Source organism: Chiloscyllium plagiosum, chromosome 3 (assembly GCF_004010195.1).
Source record: "Chiloscyllium plagiosum isolate BGI_BamShark_2017 chromosome 3, ASM401019v2, whole genome shotgun sequence".
Classification (NCBI taxonomy): Eukaryota; Metazoa; Chordata; class Chondrichthyes; order Orectolobiformes; family Hemiscylliidae; genus Chiloscyllium; species Chiloscyllium plagiosum.
The window spans coordinates 121,589,951-121,617,543 of record NC_057712.1 but is presented as its reverse complement, the minus strand read 5'-3'; the positions used below and the strand labels follow the sequence as shown (position 1 = coordinate 121,617,543).

The 27,593-nt window shown below is 43.8% G+C and overlaps 1 protein-coding gene across 1 annotated transcript in view; it reads right to left on the bottom strand.

Moving 5' to 3' along the window:
* Positions 1 to 10,142: 10,142 nt before the first annotated feature.
* The window catches only part of si:dkey-16j16.4, a 101,301-nt gene continuing 83,850 nt past the window's right edge, over positions 10,143 to 27,593 (bottom strand). Inside the window, exon 5 of the mRNA XM_043687238.1 lies at positions 10,143 to 10,569. Within this exon, the coding sequence (XP_043543173.1) occupies positions 10,441 to 10,569 (129 nt within the window). The 3' untranslated portion in view covers positions 10,143 to 10,440. The remainder of the gene's footprint in view (positions 10,570 to 27,593) is intronic.

Here is a 27,593-nt window from a genome sequence, read left to right as displayed (position 1 = left end):
CTTCCTGACCTCTCTGCCCCCCCCACTCCGGCCTATCACCCTCACCTTGACCTCCTTCCACCTATCGCATTTCCAATGCCCCTCCCCCAAGTCCCTCATCCCTACCTTTTGTCTTAGCCTGCTGGACACACTTTCCTCATTCCTGAAGAAGGGTTCATGCCCGAAACGTCGACTCTCCTGCTCCTTGGATGCTGCCTGACCTGCTGCGCTTTTCCAGCAACACATTTTCAGCTCTGCCTACCTCATCTATTTGCTTTGTATACCCAAAGTTTTGCTGATGACTCCATGTTTGAATTTTGTCCCCTGCAAGCCCTCTCAAAGTCTTCAATTCCTAAAGATGTCCACAATTAAACCAGTTTATGACATGAAAATTGGTGGAGTTATGGATCACGAAGATGGCTGTCAAAGGATATGGTATAATGTGGATCAGTTGAAACGTTGGGTGGAGAAATGGCAATTGGAGTTTAATCTGAACAAGTATGTAGTGATGCATTGTGGGAGGTCAAATGCAAGAGGAAAGTATACAGTAAATGGCAGGAACATAAGGAGCATTGGTATTCAGAGGGATCCTGGGGTGTAAGTCTGCAGCCCCCTGATAGTGGCAACACAAGTAAAAAAGGTGATAAGGTGAAAAACATGCTTGACGTAATCGGTAGGAGCACTGGCAAGTCATGTTATATCTGTGTAAAATTTTAGTTAGGTCACATTTGGAATATTCTCTGTAGTTTTGGCTGCCACACTACAGGAAGGATGTGGAAGCTTTGGAAAGGGGTGCAAAAAGGTGGACCGGGATGCTGCCTGGATTGGAGTGTATTAGTTATAAGGAGAGATTGGACAAACTTGGATTGTTTTCACTAGAGCATCAGAGCCTGAGGGGCAAATTGATAGAAGTATATAAATTTATGAGAGGCATGGATAGGGTGGGTAGTTGGGTCTCTTTGCCAGGGTGGAAATGTCAAATACTAGGGGCTTAATTTTCAGGTAGGAGGGGTAAATTTAAAGGAGATGTGCAGGGAAGGTTTTACACAGAGAGTGGTAGGCATTTGGAATGTGCTGCTAGGGAAGGTGGTAGAAGCAGATACAATAGACATTTAAACAGATACATGAACAGGTAGGAAACAGAGGGATATGGACCATGTTCAGGCAGATGGGATTAGTTTAGAATGGCATCATGGTCAGCACAGACATGGTGGGATGAAGGGCTTGTTTCTGTGCTGTACAGATTTATGTTCTCTTTTATCACACGGTACAGTGCACCGTCTAAGCATCTGTCTTACATAGGGTGAACAATAAAGGAACAGTCAGCCCGATAAATGCAATGAAATTATAAACATGTCTCGCTTCAGTGCAATGTGAGGAAGTTCAGCTCTCAAAAAAAGCATCATAGACGAGCCAGAGAAGTGAAACAACTTTGAAGTGCATTTTCGCTCTCAGAATGTGGGTAAAAGTGGTACTTCTTGCCTACCCTTCCTTACCTGAGGATGTGGTGGTAGGCCTTAGTGCACTGCTTATATGTTTTCTTTATTCGTTCACGGGGTGTGAGCATGGCGTGAAGATGGCATTCCCTGCCCATGCCAGCTCCCCTTGAGAAAGTGATTGCCAGCTGCTTCTCATGGTCAAAATGCCCATTCTTATTGTGTTTTATGTTTCAGAATTTTAAGGGTCAACTAGGTAATGTGGAACCAAAGCCATAGTTAGGTCAGGCTGGACAGCTGAGCCAGTTTCTCTTACAAGAACACTCACTGCCCATTGCACAAAAAACAGACATCTTTAGAATGTGCCATTTTATTTTACTCAATCATTGTACACAAACAGACTTGTTACCTGCTTCAGGACTTACACACCAGACAATTCCTGCATTCCAAGTGACCCTTGACCCCACCAACCCAGATTGGTGTGAACTGCGCATAGTTCAAAGTGCCCAACCGGAAATGTGGTAAATTCCAAAATTCAGCAGGGCCTTTGTCCTGAGGCTGTGGGTTTAGAGAGTGTGTCTGTAACTAAAGAACATTGGTCTGGTTTTTAACAACAATCTGGCTGTTTTTACAGCCTTTTTCCCTGGTGCCTGCAAATCATAACATTAATTTGACTACATTTTACTACCTGCCACTCAGAGGTTTGAACACACTACCATCAATATCATGTACAGTATTAACCATTGTTAATGACTGTGCATCCAGGATAGATTGCTTGGAGCAGTTACTGCGAAGGGATGCCTGGTAGAGGTTTTCAAAATGATGTGCGGTTTTGAGAGAGTATGCAGTGAGAACCTGGTTCCACTGGCAAGTAAGTCAATAACCAAAGACTGGGAGATTTAACATATTGCTGATAAAGTCACATTTTATCGAAGGTTTTGTCTCATGCCCATCAGGACAATTCACAAGAAATACTAAATTTAAAGGGAAAACCACCATGTATAGCCTCTGGCAGGTTAAGTACCTATTTAAAATTTTGGCAAAACCTGGCAGTTAACTGTCAACTAGAAGGGACACCCGCCAACACGGCCCCTTGGCTGAACATTTCAACTCCCCCTCCCACTCTGCCGAGGACATAAGGGTCCTGGGTCTCCTCCATCGCTATTCCCTCACCACCCGATGCCTAGAGGAAGAATGCTTCATCTTCCACCTCGGAACCCTTCAACCCCACGGCATCAATATGGATTTCACCAGTTTCCTCATTTCCCCTCCCCCCACCTTATCCCAGTTGCAACCTTCCAGCTCAGCACCATCCTAATGATCTGTCCCATCTGTCAAATTTCCTTCCCACCTATTTGCTCCACTCTTCTCTCCAACCTAACATCTTTACCCCCACCTCCATTCACCTATCGCACTCTCAGCTACTCTCTCCATCCCTGAGGCTCCCAGCCTCATTCCTGATGAAGGGTTCCTGCCCGAAACGTCGATCTTCCTGCTCCTCAGATGCTGCTTGACATGCTGTGTTTTTCCAGCTCTGCTCCAATCTTGACTCTAATCTCCAGCATCTGCAGTACCGACTTTCGCCCTGTCAACTAGTATTAACTGGTGCATTCCCTATGTAGTCCACTTGCCAACCAATCAGCACTCTCCTCTCCTCAGTGTCAATGTTAATTTTCCCCTTAAATTGGTATTCTTGCAAATTGTCCTGAGTGAAAGACAAAAACTTACTTTGTTTTCAGAAATGCTCAAACTCTACATTACCTGAAAATTTAAAATAATTGGCAGAAGAAGCAGAGGGGAAATAAGGAAGAATTATTTTACATGATGGTTAAAATCTGAAAGGTTCCTTGTGAAAATGTGATGAAATCAGAGTCCATGAGATCTTTCAGAAAGCAAATGGTAAACAGCTGAAGAGAATTAGTTTGCAGAATTCGGTGGGAAAGCTGTGGGTCTATATTGGATAATAAATTTTTCAAAAAGATGGCAAATGCACAATTGCCCACATAACCTCCTCATGCTCCGAGATTCCATAATTCTTTCTATTAGTGTTTGCTCTGGGGCAAACTGTCATCAGTGAGTAACCTTCTCATGGAGGTGTAGTGGACAGCGAAGAAGGTGACCTCAGATTACAACGGGATCTTGACCAGATGGGCCAATGGGCTGAGAAGTGGCAGATGGAGTTTATTTCAGATAAGTGTGAGGTGCTGCATTTTGGGAAAGCAAATCTTAGCAGGATTTATACACTTAATGGTGAGGTCCTCAGGAGTGTTGCTTAATGAAGAGACCTTGGAGTGCAGGTTCATAGCTCCTTGAAAGTGGAGTCGCAGGTAGATAGGATAGTGAAGAAAGTGTTTGGTGTGCTTTCTTTTATTGGTCAGGGTATTTAGTACTGGAGTTGGGAGGTCATGTTGCAGCTGTACAGGATATTGGTTAGGCCACTGTTGGAATATTGTGTGCAATTCTTGTCTCCTTCCTATCGGAAAGATATTGTGAAACTTGAAAGGGTTCAGAAAAGATTTACAAGGATGTTGCCAGGGTTGGAGAGGCTGAACAGGCTGGGGCTGTTTTCCCTGGAACATCGGAGACTGAGGGGGTGACCTTATAGAGGTTTATGAAATCTTGAGGGACATGGATAGGATAAATAGAAAAAGTCTTTTCACTGGGGTGGGGGAGTCCAGAACTAGAGGGCATAGGTTTAGGGTGAGAGGGGAAAGATATAAAAGAGATAAGGGGCAACGTTTCCATGTAGAGGGTGGTATGTGTATGGAATGAGCTACCAGAGGAAGAGTGGAGGCTGGTACAATTGCAACGTTTAATAGGAAGGGTTTGGAGGGATATGGGCCGGGACTAGATTGGGTTGGTGTATCTGGTCGGCATGGACAGGTTGGACCGAAGGGTCTGTTTCATGCTGTACCCTTTGACTCAAGTTTGAATTAGATTCCAAAAGCCAAATATTCAATGATATCGCACAGATGAGATCATTCTGTCTGTCATGACTGTGTCAATTGTCTAGAAATAAAAAGTGTCCAGCTAGTCGCTTCACCCATAGTTATGTTAATTTATCAAATTCCCTCTCAAAACTTGTTCTCAGACAAAAGACAACATGTACTGCATTTTAAAAAATCCTTATTTTGCAACCGTTTCCTTCGCCTGCCCTGGGGGATGGAGTGCTGCACTGTTGGAGATGCTAGGTAGACAAGCAGGAGGCTGGAAGAACACAGCAAGCCAGGCAGCATCAGGAGATGGAGAAGTCAACATTTCGGGTGTAACGCTTCTTTAGGACTTGGGGTGGGTGTAAGGGGAGCTGCAGAGAAAGGGGGTGGGGGGCAGGGTTTTCAGGTTGGGATAGGTGAAGACAGGTACAGGGTGCATCGTGGTTGTTCGATGGGAGGAATGAATCTGGTAGGTGGCTAGAAGGAAGGGTCGATGAGAGGAATGGAAGCGACGGGGAGAGGCTGGGAAGGGAGGTTATTTGAAATTGAAGAACTCAATGTTGAATCCACCAGACTAGAGCTGCCCAGGCGGAAGATGAGGTGTTGTTCCTCTAACTTGCGCTCTGATTCGTAGTGGCCAAGAATGGTCATGTTGGAAAGGGAGTGGGAAGGGGAATTAAAATGGACAGTGACTGGGAGGTTAGATTAGATTCCATACAGTGTGGAAACAGGCCCTTCAGCCCAACCAGTCCACACCGACCCTCCGAAGAGTAACCCACCCAGACCCATTTCCCTCTGACTAACATACCTAACACTATGGGCAATTTAGCATGGCCAATTCACCTGGCCTGCACATCTTTGGACTGTGGGAGGAAATCGGAGCATCCGGAGGAAACCCAGAGAGACACAGGGAGAATGTGCAAACTCCACACAGTCACCCAAGGCTGGAATCGAACCTGGTACCGTAAGGCTGCAGTGCTAACCACTGAGCCACCGTGCCACCCCTTGGCTCCTGTGGGCCCGGCTGAGATACTCAACAAAACATGCCCTGAGTCTACATTTGGTCTCCCCGATGTAGAGAAGACCACACATCGGGAACACCGGATACAGTAAACTACGTTGGAGGAGAGGCAGGTGAACCTTTGTCTTTCAGACAAAATACTAAACCAAGGCTCTGTAGTGCATTTAATTGGATTTGTGGCTCTATATTTCAACTGCAATATTTAACACTCAGTAAACATCCATAAAGTTCTGCCTGTGGGATCTAGCTGCTACATGTTTCGACAGTAACATTTGCAAAGTACCTGTATTTCACTGACTCTAAAGCATTTCAGGACATCCTGAGTTTTTGAAAAGTGCTGAATAAATCCACACTATTTCTTTTGGCTGCTCTTGCATGTGTACCATTTTCCTCTCTTTCCTTTGCACTTGTACTTTAGGGCATAGACTGATATCCGTATACAATACAATCCCACAAAGCCACTTAGGAGTGACTAATATGACTCACTCACATTTATTTTTGAATGCGATCATTGACAGTGAAGGTTGATGTACAGTTTAAATACACGAGGGAATGTCAGACTAATGCATTATATACCTGTAGGGTCAGTAAGCACATTAGGGTGCATTAAAATCTCCAAAGAATGACTGAAAATCCATCTTCTTGGAGGTTTTGCTTTGTAATGAATACGTTTGTGTAAGATTCTTTTCTATTGCTTTAATTAAAATTGTAAATATTTAAAATAAGCAGGTCACATCCTTTGCGTGCAAAGGAAGTTTGTATGGTTTTGATTCCCAAATGTGACCCAAGCTAAGCAGCATCAGGATATGAGAGAATTGGAGTTTCATTCCTAAACTGGACTGAATTCGAGGTCTGTGAAGAAGCACATCAGGATGAGCTGGCAGATTGTAAGCTCAGCTGGCACATGTGGCACAGTCAAACGTTTTGCACACGCTACAACGTCCTATCGCTGAAGATTACGGAACGAGTCGCAGAAACTGCAGAAGGGAGTTTTTCATTATATTTCTATAAATCCAGACATCTGGCTCTCTCAGTCAAGCAGTGGAGCATGCATCCGTTTCCTATGTGGTTGTGAACATGTGTGTGTGAATTCTTTCTATGCTTGCGAGTCTGTGTATGCATGTCTGTTTGTGGGTATGTGTGTGTGTGTTGTGAACATGTCTGTTTGTGAGAGAGAATTTTTATTTTGAGGTGACTGTGCATAGGAAGGTGTGTGAAGAGTTTCATGCTGGACTTAAAGGCACCTCCTATAAGAGAGAGGTGAAAATCAGGTATATAGCTCCAAACTTCAAATACCCAGGGGAAGTAGTTTCGAGAGACAGCGATAGGCCCAAAGAGCAAGTTGGTTACCTGTGACTGACCTTGGTTCACTCTTCATCAGTGAACTCCACCTGCTCCACCAGCCTGACATGAATCGGGGTCAATATCTGTCCCGCTTTAGACCTGATAATTTAGGTGTAGGGATTGTATCTGCATCCAAAGTCCCATTCCCACGCTCAGAGCTAAACACCCCTGAATTTCCAGGGTGGGGACTCCAGCCGAATTTGTAATTGCTTTTTGTTCTTAGAAGTAATGTTGTTGCAATTATAAGAATCATTATAACTGGGGGCAGTCAGCCTAACGACATACCAGAGAAAGAGCTCCTGGAAAGGTTTAAGGCTGCAGTCTAAGAACTGGAGTTCCAAGATAATACCCTTGTTTAAGGAGGACAGCAACACTGTTGAGAGGAATAAGTGTCAGAATAAGGGGTTCTGCTGATTGAAATACAGAAAGGCTTGTATTTATAAAGGAGTGCATCTTCAAACTATCACCTCATGGATCCAATCAGGGTACTCCTCACAGGTCCTTGTTTTACACCTATTTACTGTTCACCTACTCAGACTCTCACAGCATCTCTGCCTTGCCTGATCTTTTTATGCTTTGGTCCCTCAGCCAGAGCTTAAAGACTCACCGATCATCTGTCTTGCCTTGCTGTTTAATGTAGACACAAAGCCAGGCAGCTAGTCATGGCTGTCAGCAGTGATCAATTAATGGCACAGTTAGTTCTATGTCACAGTGGAACCATGTGCCAAAACTGTATGCAGCAATCGTGTTGTATATACTTCAAACAAACAGCAATGCCTTCAAGTCTGAGGGGAGTAGTCCTCAGTCAGGCCACAGAAGATACTCTTCAGTGAAAGGGTCCCAACAGAGTAAGTTAAGGGCATCACCTGGCTAACAGTCCAGAGGTTTGGACATGGTCAGTTGGCTACTTGGGCTGATCAGGGTGAGGGCCCTCATACCTCTACAGCCTGGGCAGTGGCTCATGGTTAGTCCTAAAAGCCTACAGTGCATGCAGACATGGTCTAAGAGTTCCCCAGAGATCAGTCGGCCTCTCCATCCAAGTCAGTCAGAGGGGTGGCCATGATCCGTCCTGGGCATCAGCTTAATAAAAGTCATTAGAGGGAGGTTATCGCAGCTACTGCCGTGTTCGGTAAGTTGGGGAAGTCAACTGTGGGGATTGAAGGCAGCATGCTGGGGGGGTCAATAATTATGAGAGGAGGGAGACAAGTATAATGGAGGGCATGGGTTATTGCAGGAAGGAGAATCATTGCACAACCATTGCACAGAGTGGGGGACGGAGTAGCATGACTAAGCTATAGAATACCTGGGCATTGGCAGGGGAGGGGGGGGACGTTGCCCTCGCTGAGTCAGTGTTCTGAGATAGAATGAAACTAGGGTCAAGTAGTCTGTATAGCTTGGCTCTTAAATAGCAATAGATGTACTAATGGGCTAATGCATTTGCAATGACGCGTCATCTGTACTATTTTATTTTGGCTCCCCTCTCACTACCTGTACGGTGAAGGGTAACTCCTGGTTGGCAGCATTTGACTGGGAACCATGGCTGGTCATTAAAACTAGCTCTAGTACCCAGAATTCGGAAGGTCCCGGCTGTGGTGAGAACATTCCCCCTCAGGCGAGAGGGAAGACAGCAACGAGCATAGCACCACAGGGGCATGGAACCTGACCAATGAGGCAGGTTTCGGAGAACAGCCCGAGAAAGTTTACTGGGGCTCACAATGATTGGGGAGCCCTCCCAGAAACTCACCAAAGCTGACACTTGGTTGATTTCTGGTCGAATCCGGCCCACTGTTCCACTCACATCATCCACCCATCAGCAACTCCGGCTCCATCCCACAGGACGCTTTGCACTCGCCAAATGAACACAATGAAAATCGGTGAGAATCTGAGGCTGAACAGAAGAATTAGGAGCTGGAATAGGTACAGCCATTGACGTTGTGCTAAAGGTGATCGGAAATGCACTGGAGGCCAGAATTGGGGCTTGCAGAGGGAAGAGTCAAAATTGGAGATTATTGGTGGTTGCAGGTCTGGAAGACGTCACGGAGGTAGTGGATGGAAGATACAGCTAAAAGGTTAAGTATACGTGGGGATGGGAGGTGGGGAGGGGTAAGAGAACAGATCTCACCTTCCTGACACTCCCACCTCTGCAAAAATGTTGGCAGCCAGACATCAGGTCTGGAGGATGATGCTTACCCTATAACCATATCAAACTGAGGGCCAGCTAGGGAGTAATCAACCACCACTGCTGTGGGGAGAAAGTTAAATGCAAGAATCATCCCTATTTAGCACCATTATCTTGGTAACAGCAACCCTATATATTAATGATTTAGATGAGAGAACTAAACATCTCAATCTTCAGATGATGCAAAGCTGGGTGGGAGTGTGAACTGTGTCATGGATACAATGTGACTTGGAAAATTTGGGTGAGTGGGCAAATGCATGGCAGGTGAAGTATAATGTGGATAATAGTGAGATAATCTACATTTTGGTAGGAAAAACAGGGAGGCAGATTATTTTTTCCTACTAATCCAGCTCCCTCAGAGCCAGCTTTCAGAGTGAAACGACCCTCTGACACTCCTGTTTATATTTTTTTCTTTTTTTTTTCCTTCTATTGCGGTAGTGCTTATTTTTTCCCCAGCACCCATGTTGTGAAGGCAGATTATTATGTGAATGGCGATAGTTTGGGAAAAGGGGTGTAACGAGACATGGGTGTCCCTGTACACCACTGACAAGTAAGTGTGTAGGTGCAACAGGCAATGAAGAAGGCAGGTAGAATGGTGGCCTTCATAGTAAGAGGATTCAGTACAAGAGCAGGGATGTCTTGCTGCACTTGTACAGGTGAGAACACAGCTAGAGGATCGTGTGCAGTTTTAGTCTCCTTTCCTGAGGAAGGATGTTCTGGCAAGGGAGTGCAATGAAAATTTACCAGATTCATTCTCATGATGGCAGGACTGGTGTATAAAGACAGACTGAATCGGTTATGACTATATTCATTGGAGTTTGGAATAATGGGGAGGGGGAGAAAGAGTCTCAATAAAGCAGATATAATTCTAACAGAACTAGCCAGGATAAACACAGGAAAGATGTTCCAGGTGACGGCCAGTCCAGATCCAGAGGTCATAGTCTAAGGACCCTGGGTAGGCCATTTTGGACTGAGATGAGGAGAAAGTTCTTCACCCAGAGAGTGGTGAGCCTGTGAAATTCTCAGCCACAAAAAAATGCTGAATGCTTCCATAGATTTAGATATAGTTCTTAGAGCTAAAGGGATCAAAGGATATGGGGAGAAGGTGGGATTAGGATAGGGAGTTGGAGGATCAGCCATGATTATATTGAAAAGTGGAGCAGGCTCGAAGGGTCAGTTGGCCTACTCCTCTTTCCTACGTTTCTGTGTTGATCCGCTGAAGCAGCCAGTTGAGTACACAGACATAAATATATACAAAGGTGTTCCTTTATTTAATATAACTATTTATACAAGGGTAGAAATTTCAATGTCCATCATCCACTGTTCTTTAATAGCTCCAGCACAGACCTAGGAATGTTACAAAGCCCGTCCTAGCAATAAAGTTTCATACTTTTGATCACATTAATCTGTCAAAAATAATCAGTTCTTACGGACTGCTCCAACAGGCAGGCACAAGCCTGGCAGTGCCCGCTGGGGAGTCCCAGTCCTGCTCCTCTGTCACAACTCGCCTCCCAGGCAGCTCTCTGCAGAAAAGGGTCAGCACATCCTTCAGTAGGCACATGGTGGTTCTTCAACTGGAGCCATTGGACTCACGGGGGCCAAGGTGCTCAGCGGGCGAAACGCAAAGCTCGATGGGTTGTACAAGTATCGCGGTGGGGGGCAGCTGCCACTGATGCTCTGGGGGGGGGGAAAAGACAAGGTGAAGACATCGTCAGCAATCGAATCCTAGCTAATACCGGATTCATGAAAACCAAGAGGCTTTCACCTCCCAGATCTTCACAGGCTCGGAGTTATTTTGAAGAACAGCTACCTCAGTGGAGTAAATGCAGCCGCCATTCTACAGACAGTAATTATTCCCCGATGGTGTCACTTGAGTTAGGCAGACGGGAAACACTTGCATTTATGTGGTGCTTCTCATGGCCACCTGAAGTGCTGGGGCGGAGATGAGGAAAACTTCTTCACTCAAAGCGTTATGAATCTTTAGGATTGCTCTATCCCGGTGGATGCACCATCACTGAATAAACTCAAGGCTGAGTTTTGCACCCCCAGAGAATCCCAGGATTTGTAGAAATGGACTTGATCTCTAAGCTTACCGTATGGAATGAGAGAGCAGGATCAAGGGGCCATTTGATCTACTGCTGCTCCTATTTCCTACATTCCCATGTTGGAAGTTAGGTTTTCAGGTAGAATTCCCTCCCTAAACATTTCCTCCTTGCTTCTCGTGTCATTTTAATATCTACCATTTACTCAACCCTTGACATTATCTGACAACGTCCCCATGATAGGCCCGGACATGTTTCGCTGCATTTTCAGCAGATTTACATACACTCAAGCCGTCGCATTCAATCGTTTACAGGTCTCCTCAGGACAGAACTTCCACTCAGCTTTCAACTCATAAAAGGTATGGAGCATTAAAGGGAAATATCCTGGCATTCAGACTGGCCACAATATTGACAAAGTGAGAAGTGAAGAGTTCAATGTCACTAATTCCAGACTTACTATTTTAAAAGAAGATTTATGCCTGACACAGGCCAGTTCACTAAAGCTTTCTACCTGTTTAACCTTGTCAACTGGATCACGATCATTTTGTAAAAGATGGGCTTACAAATCATGGGACTTGCAAATCTCAATAATGTTGCAGTGTTGGACTCGAGTATTAAGTTAGGAATACTGGACCATACAGTTAAACTCACCTAGCAACAATAAAAAAATCAAACTCTTAAAAGCAAAATAAAAACGAAAGAACTGGGGATGCTGGAAATCAGAAAGAAAAGCAGAAATTGTGGGAAAAGCTCAGCAGAATGGAGGAAGGGTCACTGGACCCGAAACGTTAACTCTGATTCCTCTCCACAGATGCCTGCCAGATCTGCTGAGCTTTTCCAGCAATTTCTCTTTTATTTTGTGAAAAGCAAAAGATATTGAAATGCAAGACACATGATGCTAGAAAGCCTCAGCAGGTCTGGCAGCATCCGTGCAGCAAGAGAGAAAAACAATGTCGCGAGTCAAATCTGACGCATGTTCTGTTTTATTTTTCAAAAATAAAAAGCTCATCTCAGTTTCTAACATTCTCAGAAGCGTGCTGCAGGGGGAAGTCTAGATTCCTATGTGTGTGAGAGAGAGTGAGTGTGAGTGAGTGAGTGTGTGTGGTATATTTGCTGTTACCCACATTGACTAATTTTAAACGAGGTGCCTCTCTTTGGCAGCTCCCTCACCACCACTCTCCCTCAACAATCCCTCCACTAAAGGAAATTGTTTTTCTCTATCTACCCCACCGCTGCCTTTAATCATCGTAAGCGCTTCAATTACATCTCCCCTTGGGAGTTGAGGCATGCTGGAGGGGCCGACAGAACTTCGCATTGCAGCTGACCTCCCCCTTCCACACAACAGTGTCAGAATGGAAAGGTGTTTCATTCCTCACCACCCTCGCGTCTTATAACCTTCATTCAGCAAAGAAAATGCTGTGCTGTTGCTGAGCTATGTATTGCAGGATCTACATTAATGCCTGGACTATAGCATTGCACAACCAAACAGGGAACCCCCCCCCCCCCTGCCCCTCCATCCACCCCCCACCTTGATTAAACAATAAAAAGAACAAAATTCTCTGTCTCAGCTTGGAGCTTGAACAAAATTAAATTTCACCAGCTTAAATCTTAGTGAAGCAGAGGAAAGGCCTTTCATTTTTTTTTAATTTGGCTTTTGTGCTAATAGTTTACAAATGTTAAAAGATTTGGTCAGCAGCCATTCCAGGCTTATTCACACGGTGATTTGATTACCAGGGTTATTGTGGCACGGGAAGGGAGGGTGTGGAATTTAATCTTAAAGCTACAGTATCACGGCTTATACCAATTTATTTATTTTAGCAAAAATCTCTCTAGTGTTTTTAGGAGCTAGGTGCCATCAGTGTTATTCAGCGACACATGCATCTGAGGTCAAAAAAAACATGGCGTCGAGCCCTACTCTTGAGACAGAAGCAGAAAATCCACGAGACAGTCCAATGGAGGTGCTGCATTGTTCTGCACTACAAACACCTCTGAAGACAACGAAAAAGATAGAGACTAAGAGGAAGCAGGGAAAATGTGCTTGTAGTTGATGTCAGGTGGGTAATGTAATTGAGAATCAGGCTAACTATAGAGGCTCAAAGGGGAATTGAAAGCGCAAGTAAGAGAAGCAAAGAGAGAGTATGAGAAGCAACTAGCAGCTAACATAAAAGAGATCTCAATTAAGGGACAAAACAGGGAATTACATATTGAAGCAAGGGGCAAGCCTACAGTGTGAAATGAATACTTTACATCAGTTTTCAACAAGAACAAAGCTACTGTCCAGATCACAGTGAAACAGGAGATAGCTCAAACTCTTGGAAGGTTTAAAATTGATAACGAGGAAGTATCGGATATGTTGCCTGTATTTAAAAAGTTGATTAACACACCAGGACTGGATGAGTTGCATCCATGGAAACTGAGGGAAGTTAGTCTAGAAATCGCAAATTCACAGTTCATAATTTTCTCAGCTTGCTTAGAATCAGGATTGGTGCCAGACACCCAGTGAGTTATAAAACATTACACCCTTGTTCAAAAAAAAAGGCATAATAATGATAAGACCAACAAATTCAAGGTCAGACAGTTTAAATGTAGTGGCAGAGAAACTTTTAGAGATAATTACTCAAGACAAAATTAAGCGTATCTTGGAAAAATGTGGGTAATTGTAGGGTAACCAGCACAATTCTGTTCAGGAAAAATCATTCTTGATAAAATCAATGAGGCTATTGTCGACGTGTGTACGTAACACCAAGAGGCATTTCATAACATTTCTAAAAACATTGAATTGAAACTTCACCATCTCCCATGGTGGGATTTGAACCACACTCCCAGAATGTGAACCTGCAGACTGTGGACGACTCATTCAATGACATTATTACAGCACTACAACCTCCCAGAAAGGGTCTGCAATGACTGAAAGTGTAGTGGTGACAGGGTCAATCAAAAGCACTCAAAAAGAAATTGGATTGTTCCCAGAAAGGAAACCATGCAAAAGTACAGAGAATAGACAGTAGAGTGACACTGTGTGAACTGCTTCTGCAGAAGGACACACAGGCACAAATGGAAATCATTCAGACCATCATGCTGTAACAACTCTATGAAGAGCAATTCTGTTCATCCCTTCATGCTCTTCAGGTAATATCCAATTTACTCTGAAATCTATAATTGATTCTGACCCCACCACATGCTCTATGACAGTGACGGTTATGATGACAGAAAAATTGAAACCTGATACGCTTAAAATGAGAAAATCTAAAGTGAAATTCCTGCCCTTTCCCTTGTTGCTCACATCCATTAATCCCAGAATGTTATTATCCATGTCTTTAACTTAACAGTTATGTTGTGTGTACATGTACATGGGTGAGAGGGTATGTGCGTGCATGTCTGTGCAGGCATGTGCATATGTACATATGTGCATGTATGCGCATATTAGATTACATTACAGTGTAGAAACAGGCCCTTCGGCCCAACAAGTCCACACCGACCCGCCGAAGCGAACCCCACCCATACCCCTACATTTACCCTTTACCTAACACTACGGGCAATTTAGCATGGCCAAATTCACCTGGCCGTGCACATCTTTTGGACTGTGGGAGGAAACCGGAGCACCCGGAGGAAACCCACGCAGACACGGGGAGAACGTGCAAACTCCACACAGAGTCGCCTGAGGCGGGAATTGAACCCGGGTCTCAGGCGCTGTGAGGCAGCAGTGCTAACCACTGTGCCACCGTGCCGCCCACCTGTGCCACCGTGCCGCCCACCTGTGCCACCGTGCCGCCCACCTGTGCCACCGTGCCGCCCACCATATGTGCCTGCATGTGTGGTGTATGTGCGTGTGTGTGTACACGCATGTGCAGGGCAAGAGCAGGGTTGGGAGATCATGACAGTGGCTTGAGATAGGGGATTAGCAAAACATTGGAGAGACAGGAAGGCAGAGATAGGAATTAAGAAAGATTGAAAGAGATATTGAGAAACGTAAGTGAGAGAGGGGATGGGGAAAGGGACACTAAAACAAGAAGTTGAAAAAGAGAGATGTATAAGAAGATAGGGAGAAATATAAGATATGCAGGCAGATAAAATTATAAAATTAAGGTTAAAAAAATTTGAAATTCGAAAAAAGAAGAGCTATCAAAAGATTTGATCTACTTGAGAATTCAGCTACAAAAGGAACTTTGAGAAGCTCCAAGAAAGTACTGATTGGAATGAAAGATGATATCAAGCAGTGTTCAGCCGTGCAAAGCTAAAAAAATCAAGCTCCATCTGGCCAGTTATCGAATGTTTGCTTAAAGCTGCAATGCGCGCCTGGTGAATTTAAGGTCATTAACCCACAGACGTTCTCTTTAAACTCATTGTACTTTCCAGACAGCTCTCCAATTTGGAAAGTGAGGGAGGAAGAATTATCACATCAGAGATTTATCCCCAGGGGAGGACGAATAGGAATAGCAATCATCAAGGAAAGAGAAGTGGGGAGACAATGATACAGTGTACCTTTTCACCCCGAGAGAGAGAGAGGGAGAGAGACTGGCATAAAGAGATGCAGTGAGGGTGTGCAATTGGGAAATGTGGGGGGGAAGAGAAACAAGAGAAATTCAGCAGGGTGAGACTGCACAAAGGGAAAATTGAGAGGCTGGATGTAAAAGATAAAGCAAGCAGATGGGACAGTGAAGAGCTAGAAAGAGAGAGAGAGAGAGAGAGAGAGAGAGAGAAAAGAAAAAGAGGAAGAAGTTAGAGCAAAAGGGTACACAGTTGGGAGACAAAAATGAAGAGGGGAAAAGTAACAGGAGCCACGTTTAGAGAGACAAGAGGATAATGTTAGGACAGAAAGGTCAGGAAAAATGACTAAAGACGCAAAGAGAAAAACTGCAGGATAACTAAACTACAGGAAGTGGAATATAATTATAAATAGAAATGTTAACTCTGCTTTGTCTCCACAGATGCTGCCAGACCTGCTGAGTTTCTCCAGCAATTTCTGCTTATATTTAAGATATTATCAATCTGTCTACACCAATTATACAGATTAAGGCTTTCCTCCATTTAATCAAGGTCATCTTTAGAATTTAATTTGCCTTTTATAAATAGATTTAAAAGTGGTAAACACTTGAGTGACTCTTAAATCTAATGATAAAAATCAAAGCTTTTTTTTAGATGTAAGCCAATTATAGACAATACCTCACGGTTATTAATTTGAAACTTGCTAACTCCCAATTACAGCTCTGCACTATATCAAACACTTGTAATTATCTTTCACTATAATATCTCAATCAAGCTTTATTCAGACAATCCTCTTTCCTCCATACATTGAGATCATCCAAACCTCTGCTGCCCATAACCGAATTTACACCACACTGCATTCATCCACTTGGTTCTTTGGTAATCATTGGGTGTATTTTAAGCTTCTTATTCTGGTCTTCCAAACACCTCCACGACCTCATGCTTTCTCATCTCTTTAACCTCTTCTGATCCTTCGAGACACATGCTCTTCCAATTCTGGTCTTGAGCAGCCTCAATTTCCATTGGTCCAGCATTGGTAGCCGTGCCTTCGGCTACTCAAGCATGCTCTGCATTCCTTCCTGAAAACCCCAAACTTCCTTCCCTCTTTTAAAGCTGCACCTCAAATGTTAACTCTTAAAACCAAGTTTTGAGTCATCCACTCTAATGCCTCTTCGTAAATAATATTTGGCACAGAGTCACAGATTGCAGAGCGCAGCACCTTTAGTTCCTTCCATGACAAAGAGGCTATATGAATTTGAGTTGTTGTTGATGCTGACTAGTGGTAACTCTTCCTGTTTTTTTTACATTTCTTGTCATGATTTGTCATGTAATTAATTATATGATAAACAAGCAGACAGTGAGAAAAGTAGTCATAGCGGTACATAGCGCAATTTATCCGAAATTTGGAAACTAGAAACAGGAGTACTTTGAGCCTACTCCACTATTCACAATAATGATGGGTGATCATCCAATGCAGCGCCTGGTTCTTGCTTTTACCCCATACCCTTTAGACATAGTTCTTAGGGCTATCTCCTTCTTAAAAACCATTCAATGTTTTGGCCTTACTTGCCTTCTGTGGTAGTGAATTCCACTGGTTCACCACTCTGAGACAAGAAATTTCTCCTCATCTCATCTGGCCCATTTAAGACTAATGATTTGCCCCTGCTTTCCCCAAATGACTTAGATGAGATTTACAAGTGCGGAATAATGGCAAATGAAATTCACTAGAGATTAAGTGTTTGGGGAGGAAATAATAACAACAATGTCAGGGCTCTTTATTCAACTGAACAGGTTTTCACAAAAACAAAATGGCATCAATCCGGCCAGACAAAAGGCTGGAAGGGGAGGGTGACATTGTGCAAAATAGGAAAAGGTTAATCTGGACAACTAATTCAAGTTAAAGCACAACTCGCTGGATAAGGTAACCTAAGCACAGGTGGAATGTTCAGATATTTGCATTATTTGAAGATATCTAGTGCACTGGCCAACATTCTTCCCACAGCCAGCACTTCCAAAAACAACACTATTAATGACATGTTGTTAAAGAGAACTAGCCATAATAATTTGGTTGCCCCATTGCCTACATAAAAAACAATGACTGCAATACAGAGTAACTCATCTGATGTAAAACATTTTGGAGATGTTCTCAGGATGCAATAATATACAATTTGAAATATTTTCTCTCTTTCATCCTGGACACCTCTTAATAATCTGCTTAAAGTCTCTGCCTTTGATGGTGGAAAAGCTCTGTTCCTCAGCATTACAGTTGCCCTGAAGGTTTAGCTCAATTGGCTGGATGGCTAGTTTGTGATGCAGAGTGATAGCAAGAGTAAGGGTTCAATTCCCACACTGGCTGAGACTACCTTGAAGGACTCTCCTCAACCTCTCCCTTCACCAGAGGCGTGGTGACCTTCAGGTTAAATCACCACCAGTTATCTTGCTAATGACAGAGCAGCCCAATGGTCTGGCAGGACTATGGCAACTTTACCTTCTACGTAATACTCCAGCTGAGGTCTAACAAGTGTCTTGTACCAGTTCAACATCAATTCCTTGCTCTTGTACACTATTCCTCTTTAGAAACTGAGAACATTGGTTATTTTAAGTGTCGTCTCCTCCTGTCCTGTCACTTTCAATGACCTGTTCATTTGTTCACCCAAGTTCCTGTCTACTCCTGCACTCCTTTTAGAATTGTACCATCTTCTTTCTGTTGACCTTCCATGTTCTCCCAATCAATGTACATCATCTCACACTTCTCTGCATTGAACCTCTTCCGTTGCCTGTCCACCCTCTCCACCAACATGTTAATGACTTTATGGAGTTTCATATTGTCTTCCTCACAGATTACAACAATTCCAAGTTAAATACCACCTGTAAACACCAAGATCCACATAATTAAGATATATCAAGAAAAGCAAGGACCCCAATTCTAACTCCTGGGACGTCCTTACGATAGGTGATCCAAATTGTATAATTTTAACATAACATCTTTTGACTTGCATTGCAATCATTTCACAATGTAATTCAAAACCTGTTTAATTTGTTGGTTACAGCTCAGCAGCAACTAGAGGTCTATGAACACCTCAGAATACCTGGTCATTTGCCGTTTGTGAGACTTTCCAGGGTGGGCATTATGATACACCTCTGGATCAGGGTGGGACTTGAACCCAGGCCTTGCAGTCCAAATGTAGAGCCACTAACACTGCACCACAAGACCCCCAGTACAGGAGACTATGTAAACCCTATCCATTTATTGTTCCCATATGTAAATTCTTACATTTGGTATTGAATTTTATTTACCAGTTTTACCCATGTTACTCACCAGGTTTTTATTTTTTACCCATTGATGAGATGCAGATACTGCTGGGAGGACCAGCATTTTTTGACCATCTGAAACCGTGCTAAACAAGGTAGTGGTGCTGAGCCCTCAACTCTTGATCATTTGTCTGTTCTCATCTGCCAAATTAACTTGACCATACCCATCTGTGAAGCTTAACAACATTTAAATTAGAAACATCCACTTGGGTTGCTGGCATATCCCAGTTGTCACAACCTCATTCCCTTCAGTAGACTTTTTAGCTGGTGTTCACCTCCAGTCTCCAATACTCCAAGCAAAATAACACAAAAGTATTGGAAGTCTAGATCTCACACATCATCAGGGTTTCTATAATCCGCTCGCTCAAAAACACATCTCGGAGTTCATTGAGAATATCTGAATCTTTGTTAATTTCTATTTACAATGACACTTTCAATAGAGATTCCTCAAGTTTTCACCTGAAAATTAATTCTATTATTTCATCTGATATTGATGACGGCAGTTGCTCGTGTCTGTTTCTTTTTATGACCTTTGTTTAAATGTAAGCACTGATCTAGGAGAGACCCCTCAACATTTTGTAAATAGCCCACAGTGATCATCAGAACTTTGTAAATCCGATCTTAAATCTTCATTCATCTTGAAGGATTTGTTCATTTTAAGCCCCCTTATCTGGACCGGCACCTCATTAATGGGCTGTTATTAAAGCTAAATAGATTATCTGACTTAATGAAGGATATGTTAAGTGAATATTTGAAGGAAACCTACTACATTTATCCTTGATTCTAGTTCTGTTGACATCCTCTAAGCTTCTCAAATCATCTTCAACAGTTTTCTCTTGTGAAAATAGCTTTTAGAAAATGGTTTGGTCAGGTTTAACATCTTCAGATGTGTTCTTTTCAAATTCATCTTTTTCTCTCTTAGCATCTTTTACTCAACTGGCTTCTCTTGCTTTCCCCAAGAGGTTCAAGAGTTTGTGTTAATTTGTCCTGTTGATTGATTGAGAATATTTCTTGCTGAGGCTTCACCAGTCATGTTAGCTGCTATTCTCACTTTTTCTGGAGCAGGCCACTTCTTTATTCACACTGACTCAGAAAACAAGCAAAAGACTGGACACAGAATGCACCCACCCAAAAAAAAATGCTAAAAGCTTAAAAGTAGTTGACAGTTTGTTCCTAAAGCTTTCTTAACCTAAGCTCTGGAAAATTCACCCAAGACAGTTCACATCACTGGTTAGGATGCTCCTTAAACTCAATTTGTTACAGCAAGCTTTTTGTTGCTTGTTCTAATATCTCCTTTCCTGGCTCACTGTCAGATTTGATTTAATTATGCCATTTCAGGACGTCCCTTTACGCTAAAGGCGTTATAATAACAGATTGTATCTGGCTGCTTTTGTAGTTGTTTCATCCTAGGTCTAACCAATAATGACCACCTTCATTGAATCCAAATATCCAAACTGACTGGCCTTGAAATCTCAAACCTGCGCTTTGCTGGTTCACCAGAATGGGCACTGTATCACTGAGCCCATTACCGAACACATTGTTCATACCAAGCCTTATATGCACAACATAAGCCTGCATCAGTGACCAGAACAACTTTATTTGTAAGGATGGTAATGCAGCAAGCCTGGTGAGTGGGACAGCCTGTTTCTAGGGCACCTTGAGGGGGTTCAAGACTAGGAAGCATATTATTAAGGTGACAGGAGAAGGATTTAAAAGGGGCCTGAGGGGCAACTTTTTCAGATAGAGTGTGGCTCGTGTGGAATGGACTGCCAGAGGAAGTGGTACATGCAGGTACAGTTACAATATTTAAAAGGTATTTGGACAGGTACAAGAATAGGAAAGATTTAGATCATTGGCAAAACGCAGGTAAGTAATATTAGTTATTTTGGGAAACTTGGTCAGCATGGACGAGTTGGACCAAAGGATCTGTTTCCATGTTGTATGGCTCTATGATTCTAAGTCCTTCCCCATTTTGGGTGAGTAGCGGATATCCTGAAGAGGACTGCTTAGTGACCAATGCTACTTCCAAAGACACTCCTTTCCCAACAGAGGGATCCAATGACTTGAATACAGTACATCTGTCACCAGTGTGCAGATCCTTCATTCAGTATTCCCAGACTTCACAGCCCTTACCCCGTCATCAATCTCCATCTCCACAGGGGCCTGGAAGAAGCCAGCGTGATTCTGTCTCACAAGAGGTCCCTGGAGCATTCTCCCCACTCTGATGGGTTGGACGTCAGACTTCAGGGAGGTGTTAAGCCACAATGACTGGGACCACCTTGTCGCAGCAAACTTTTTCCACCTTCATAACTGCCGAGACGGTCTCTTACCCTTCACCTGTTCAACCATTGAGGACCTGTGGACCATCTGGCACCTTGCCCCAAACCTTGCCGCCACAGACGGCCCAACCAGAAGCAAGGAGCTCCCAATCATCCACAGCTCTCCACCAGCTCAAGGTGCTGTTCATGGAGCCAAATCTCTACCAGCTTCTTCAATTACATGGCGTTAAGTCAACTATTTCCCCATGGATACTGTGCAGCAGATCAGACTTTACAGGAGTAGGGATGCCTTGCTGTGATTTACAGAACCTCAATGACACCTGGAATATTGTGTGGAGGTTTGGCATCTTTCTCTGCAGAAGAATGTTTCTGGCCAAAGAGGGAGTGTGGTGAAGGTTGACAAAACTGATGGCAGGGATGACAGAATGGATCCATTAGGTGTGTGTGTGTCTGTATCTGTGTCTGTGTCTGTGTGTGTGTGGTCTCATTGAAACCTATAAAATTCTAACAGGACCAGATTGGCTAAATGCAGGAAAGATGTTTCCAATATCAGGGAGTCCAGAACGAGGAGTCACTGTCTAAAGCCTACAGGATGTACCATGTAGGACAGAGGAGAAACCTCTTCACCCAGAGAATAGTGGGCCTGTGGAATTGGCTACCAATGAAAGCAGATAATGCCCAAACATTGCATGATTTCAAGGAGGGGTCAGATAGAGCACTTGGGACTAAAAGGGTCACAAGATATAGGGGAAAATGGGAAAAGGCTACTGAGTTTGATAATCAGCCGTGATCATAATGAATGGTGGAGCAGGTTCGAAGGGCTGAATGGCCTACGTCCGCTTTTCTGTGTTTCTGTTTCCTCTGTGGAAAATACCTGAACTAAGGGACTGTTGTGGTGTATACGATGACAATGTTTAACCTGTACGCTGAGCAATATGCATTCAGACTTGTTCCATTTGTCATCAACTCCAATGTTACCGAAACATTTTAAATGTATGTAATCTCACACCTACAATAATTAGGATACTGTCAGCTAGGCATACAGGACAGAATGGGGATAAACATCAAATTTGAAAAGTGGACTAATTGTTTAACACAAGAAAGTAATTTTTTTTCTCTTGTGCAGGATGCAGGCCGGACACAGCTATTTTCTCAAGTGATTGACACAAGCTTACACACTTGCAGACCATTAGGTCAATGCATCAGATAAAGTACTCTTTGTGTTTAACACCCTCCACTCCTGCAGTATCCTCATGGTGTTCTAAAATAACCGAGCCCTATTATCTACTACTTGTAACTACTCCTGCAGGATGTTCCCCGGGTTTTTGCTGCAAATTAAACTTGACCAGAAGTTAACAACTTGCAGCTGTTGTATCTGAAATTTATGGCCGTACTCTTTAAATTGCTCCCTTTCTTAAGAATCCGTTCTCAGGATTTGAGCAGCTCACTCAAGGTACATCTATAGTTGTCCTTGATAAGGTTTCAGTGAGTCCATCTTCTTGAACCCATCTCAGATGTAGGCCCACCCAGCGTTAGGATGGGAGGTTCAGGATTTCGGCCCAGTGACATTGAAGAGATGGTGATATGGTGAGTGGCTGGGAAGGGCACTTGCAGGTGGTGGTATTTCCCTATGACTGCTGCCCTTGATATTATAAATGGTAGGGATCTCAGGTTTGAAGCTGCTGTGGATTCTACAGCCTTGGAGTGATGCTGATGTGTATTTTGTAGATGGTACACACTGTTGCCACTTTGCATTGGTGGTGTGGGGAAGGGATGGTTAAGATGGCAGATTGCCTGATTGGTGAAAGCCAATTAGACCCACCTTCCTTTAAGCCAGGCATGACTCCAGCCACTGTGGAGATCGCTCCCTTGATCCTCATGGAGATGCATTCTACATTTGGTTAACAGCCAAACCTAATTCAAAGGACTTTTATCTAACATCCCTTTTCAAAGACCTGTGCCCTTTCGTCATTCCTGCTTACTGTATTAAACTGCTGGCTTGATATTGTACGAGCCAACTCTCGTCTCCTCTTAGAAACAAGGATCAGAAGACCACAGGAGCAGAAATTAAACCATTCTGCTCATTGAGTATGATCTGCTATTCAATCACGGCTGAAAGTGGGAAAATGGGATTAAAAAACCTTTCTCCCCATAACCGTTGATCTGAAGAGTGCGGAGCTGGAATAGCACAGCTGGTCAGGCAGCATCTGAGGAGCAGGACAGCAGGATCGAGCATAAGCCTTTCATCCATAAGGTCGGAGGAAGGGGAGGCACAGGGGGACTAAGAGATAAATGGGAGGGGTGTGGGGCTGGAGGCAGAGGCGGGGGTGGGGGGAATTGTGGGGAGGCAGCTGCATATGCGATAGGTAGATGGGCCTCCTCCATGGCCAAACTCTTAGCCACCCACCGCCTGGAGGAAGAATACCCATCTTCCGTCATGGGACACTCCTACCAGACAGGATCAATGTGGATTTCACCAGTTTCCTCATTTCCTCTTCCCCTATCTTATCTCAGATCCAACCTTCCAATGATGCTGCCTGACCGGCTGTGCTTTTCCAGCACCACACTCTTCAACTCTGACCTTCAGCATCCGCAGTCCTCATTTTTTCCCTCCATAACCTTTGATCCCTCTGGCAACCAAGAATTTGTCTATCTCAATGACCTGGCCTCCACAACATTCTGTGGCAATGAATTCCACAGATCGACCACTTTCTGGCTAAAGAAGTTTCTCTCTGTCTCTATTCTAAAGGGTCTCCCCTTTACTCTAAAGCTGTGCCCTTGAGTCCTCATCTCTCCTGCCAATGGAAACATCTTCCCAACACCCACTCTGTCCAGGCCGTTCAATATTCTGTAAGTTTCAATCAGATCCCCCCTCAGCCTTCTAATCTCCATCGAGTATAGTCCTACAGTCCTCAAATATTCCTCATATGTTAAGCTTTTCATTCCCGGGATCATTCTTGTGAACCTCCTCTGGACCTGTGATATGTGGCCCAAATTTGGTCACAAAACTCTAAATATGGTCTGACCAGAGCCTTATAAGTACATCATGCTTTTATATTCTGGTCCTCCCAAGACATATGACATGGTATTTGCCTTCCTAATTACCAACTCAACCTGCAGGCTTACCTTAAGAGAATCCTGGACTAGGATTCCCAAATCCCTTTGCACTCCAGATTTCTGAATTTTCTCCCTATTAAGAAAATAGTTCATGCCTCTATTCTTCCTACCACAGTGCATGACCTCACACTTTCCCACACTGTATTTCATCGTCACTTCTTAGCCCACTCCTGGGTATGTATAGGACTGGTAGAAACCATTGCAGTCCATTTGCTCAGACACTGAGCGAATGTGTTTTTTGGTGATTATACATAATCTGGGAACACCCAGCTGCTTTGTTGACCCAAGACTCAAACATTTTGGTTTTACAATAAGTTGGTGATGGGGCAGGAGAGAAGGTAGAGAGTGTGAAGACTCTGCCCCTTCCCACCTCCACCTCAATTACACCAAAGGTTAGCCTTCCCATGCTGGCCCAATGAAGGCTCTTACCCACTGTAGGATTTAATCCCAACACAAACCCTTTTGGAAGTTTCTTACTGGCCCCAAAAGACCAACCCAACCCATTCAAAGAGAGTCAGTACCTGAGTGAGGGACACAGCATTGGGAAAGGGGGTACCACATGCCTGCCCTTGTTGCTACATGTGCTCCCCTCCCCTTTTACATTCTCTCCTCCCCCTGCCACAGTCAATCACCCACTTTAGCCTGGTTTTTTCATCTGGGATGGATGCAATAGCAGCAGTGACCAGCACTGATTTGCCAGCAGCTTTTCGTGAGCAGTATGTCCATCACCAAGGTCCTAGGTCCTGGGAAAGGCCTCACGATGCCCCAGTGGCACTTAACCTGGCAGACTTTCCTCGACCAGGATTGACTCACCAGGCTCCTGTCACCCCATAACCCCTCAGTTTAGCTGTTCTGCTATCTTGGGAGTGTCGGCTCCAACAGCATCACATTGGATGATGCCTGTTGCCAAATGCAAGCTCAGAATTTGGCAGGCTCATCCACAAACTCTGGCAAGTGCGTGGAGTTTGTCACAAAACAAAAGGTCAAAGTCTGCCAGGCAGTGATTCTCGCATCACTTCTCTACAGTTACGAGGTGTGGACAGCCTGTTGGTGTTACACAATCAGATGCATTCCACCTTCGCTGCTCAAGATTAACATCAACTGGAAGGACAGACTCCCGAACACTGAATATTGACAGCAGATTCAGACCAATTCAGATCCAAGTTGTTCATTTACATCACATAGAGGCTTCCCACAGACCAAATTAAAGAAGTATTTTACAGTCAACAGAGCACAAGTACCTTCAGCACTGGAATTCCTTAACCTCAATATAAAGACATTCTGAAAGTCAATCTCGGTGCAAGAAACAGAAGATCCAAATAGAATTGACTCTGTTGCCGAGCAAGCACAACATTTGAGGAGGGCGGAGTCAGACAGGGTGAGTGGCAATGTCACAAAACCAGTACCCTCTTCCACTTCTCCAGTGGCACCAAACATAACACTTGGGCTCTGATTTGTAAATCAAGATTTGGTTTAACTGTGAATATCAGAAGCATGGTTATTGGATTTGCAAATGACACCAGATTGGTGATGTAGTGGACAGTGAAGGTGGTTACCTCAAAATACAACGGGATCTCCATTAAATTGGCCATTGGGCTGACGAGTGGCAGATGGAGTTTAATTTAGATAAATGTAAGGCATTACATTTCGTTAAGGCAAACCAGGGCAGGACTTATACAATTAATGGTAGGATCCTAGGGAATGTTGCCAAACAATGAAACGTTGGGGTGCAGGTTCATAGTTCGTTGAAGGTGGTGTCACAGGTAGACAGAGTAACGAAGAAGTAATTTGATACATTTGCCTTTATTGGTAATGACCATGTCCTGTACAGCTACAACATGACCTCCCAACTCCTGCATTGAGTATAGGAATTGGGAGGACATGTTGCAGCTGTACAGGACATTGTTTGGGCCAGTTTTGGAATACTGCATTCAATTCTAGTCTTCTGCTATAGGGAAGATATTGTTAAACTTGAAAGAGTTCAGAAAAGATTTTGGCAGGATTAGAGGGTTTAAGCTATGGGGAGAGACCAAATAGGTTGAGGCTAATATCCCTGGAGCGTTGGAGGTTGAGGGATGACCTTATAAATCATGAGGGGCTTGGGTAAGGTGAATAGCCAAGGTCTTTTTCCCAGGACAGGGGAGTCAAAAACTAGAAGCCATTGGTTTAAGGTGAGAAGAGAAAGCTATAAAAGGAACCTAAGGAGTGACATTTTCACATGGTGCACATAAGGAATGAGCTGCCAGAGGAAGTGGTGGACGCTGGTACAATTGCAACATTTAAAAAGACATCTGGATGGGTATACAAATAGAAAGGGTTTAGAGGGACAAAGGCGAGATGTTGGTAAATGGGACTTGATTAATTTAGGATATTTGGTCAGCAAAGACAAGTTGGACCAAGAGTCTCTTTTCGTGCTGTGCAACTCTATAATACATAAAATGGCACCAACCTAGACAGTGAACAATGGTTTTATTTCTGAACTTTCATCCGTCAAAGCAAAGGGAGAATCAGTTCATTCTATCTGCCCAATCCTGAACGTTCCCATATGCTATCTCCCATTTATCATTTACACTCTGTTTGACAATCTTCTTTTCCCTCTTGAATGTTGCCACATTCCCTACTTAACTGGCAGTCCATTGCATACAGTTAACAACCTCTGTGCAAAGTTAAAAATGTTTTCTACCCTGACTCCCCCTCATTTGACACATCCATACTAAACTACAGAAGTGGAAAAAGAACATCGAACAGTACAGGCCCTTCGGCCCACATCTTCATCAACCATGATGCTATTCTAAACTCATCCCATCTGCCAACACATGGTCTGTATCCCTATGTTCTCTGCCTGGTCATGTGTCTGCTTAAATGCATCTTGAAGCTCTGTTATTCTAACTGCTTCTACCACCTTCATTGGTAATGTGTTCCAGGCATCCACCACCCTCTGTGTAAAAAACTTAAATTGCACACATCCTTTAAACTTTCACCCTCTCGTCTTAAATCTATGCCCCCTTCTTTTTAATATTGCAACTCTAAGAAAAAGGCTCCAACTATTCACCCTATCCAAGCCTCTCAATTTTAATACACTTCCATCAGGTCATCCCTTTGCCTCCAACGCCCTGCAATTCGGGTCTCCTTCCTATCGGAAAGATGTTGTGAAACTTGGAAGGATTCAGAAAAGATTTACAAGGATGTTGCCAGGGTTGGAGGATTTGAGCTATAGGGAGAGGCTGTACAGGCTGGGGATGTTTTCCCTGGAGTGTCAGAGGCTGAGGGGGTAACGTTATAGAGGTTGACAAAATTATGAGGGGCATGGATAGAATAAATAGGCAAAGGGAGCCCAGAACTAGAGGGCATAGGTTTAGGGTGAAAGGGGAAAGATATAAAAGAGACCTAAGGGGCAACTTTTTCACACAGAGGGTCGTAGGGGTATGGAATGAGATGCCACAGAAAGTGATTGAGGCTGGTACAA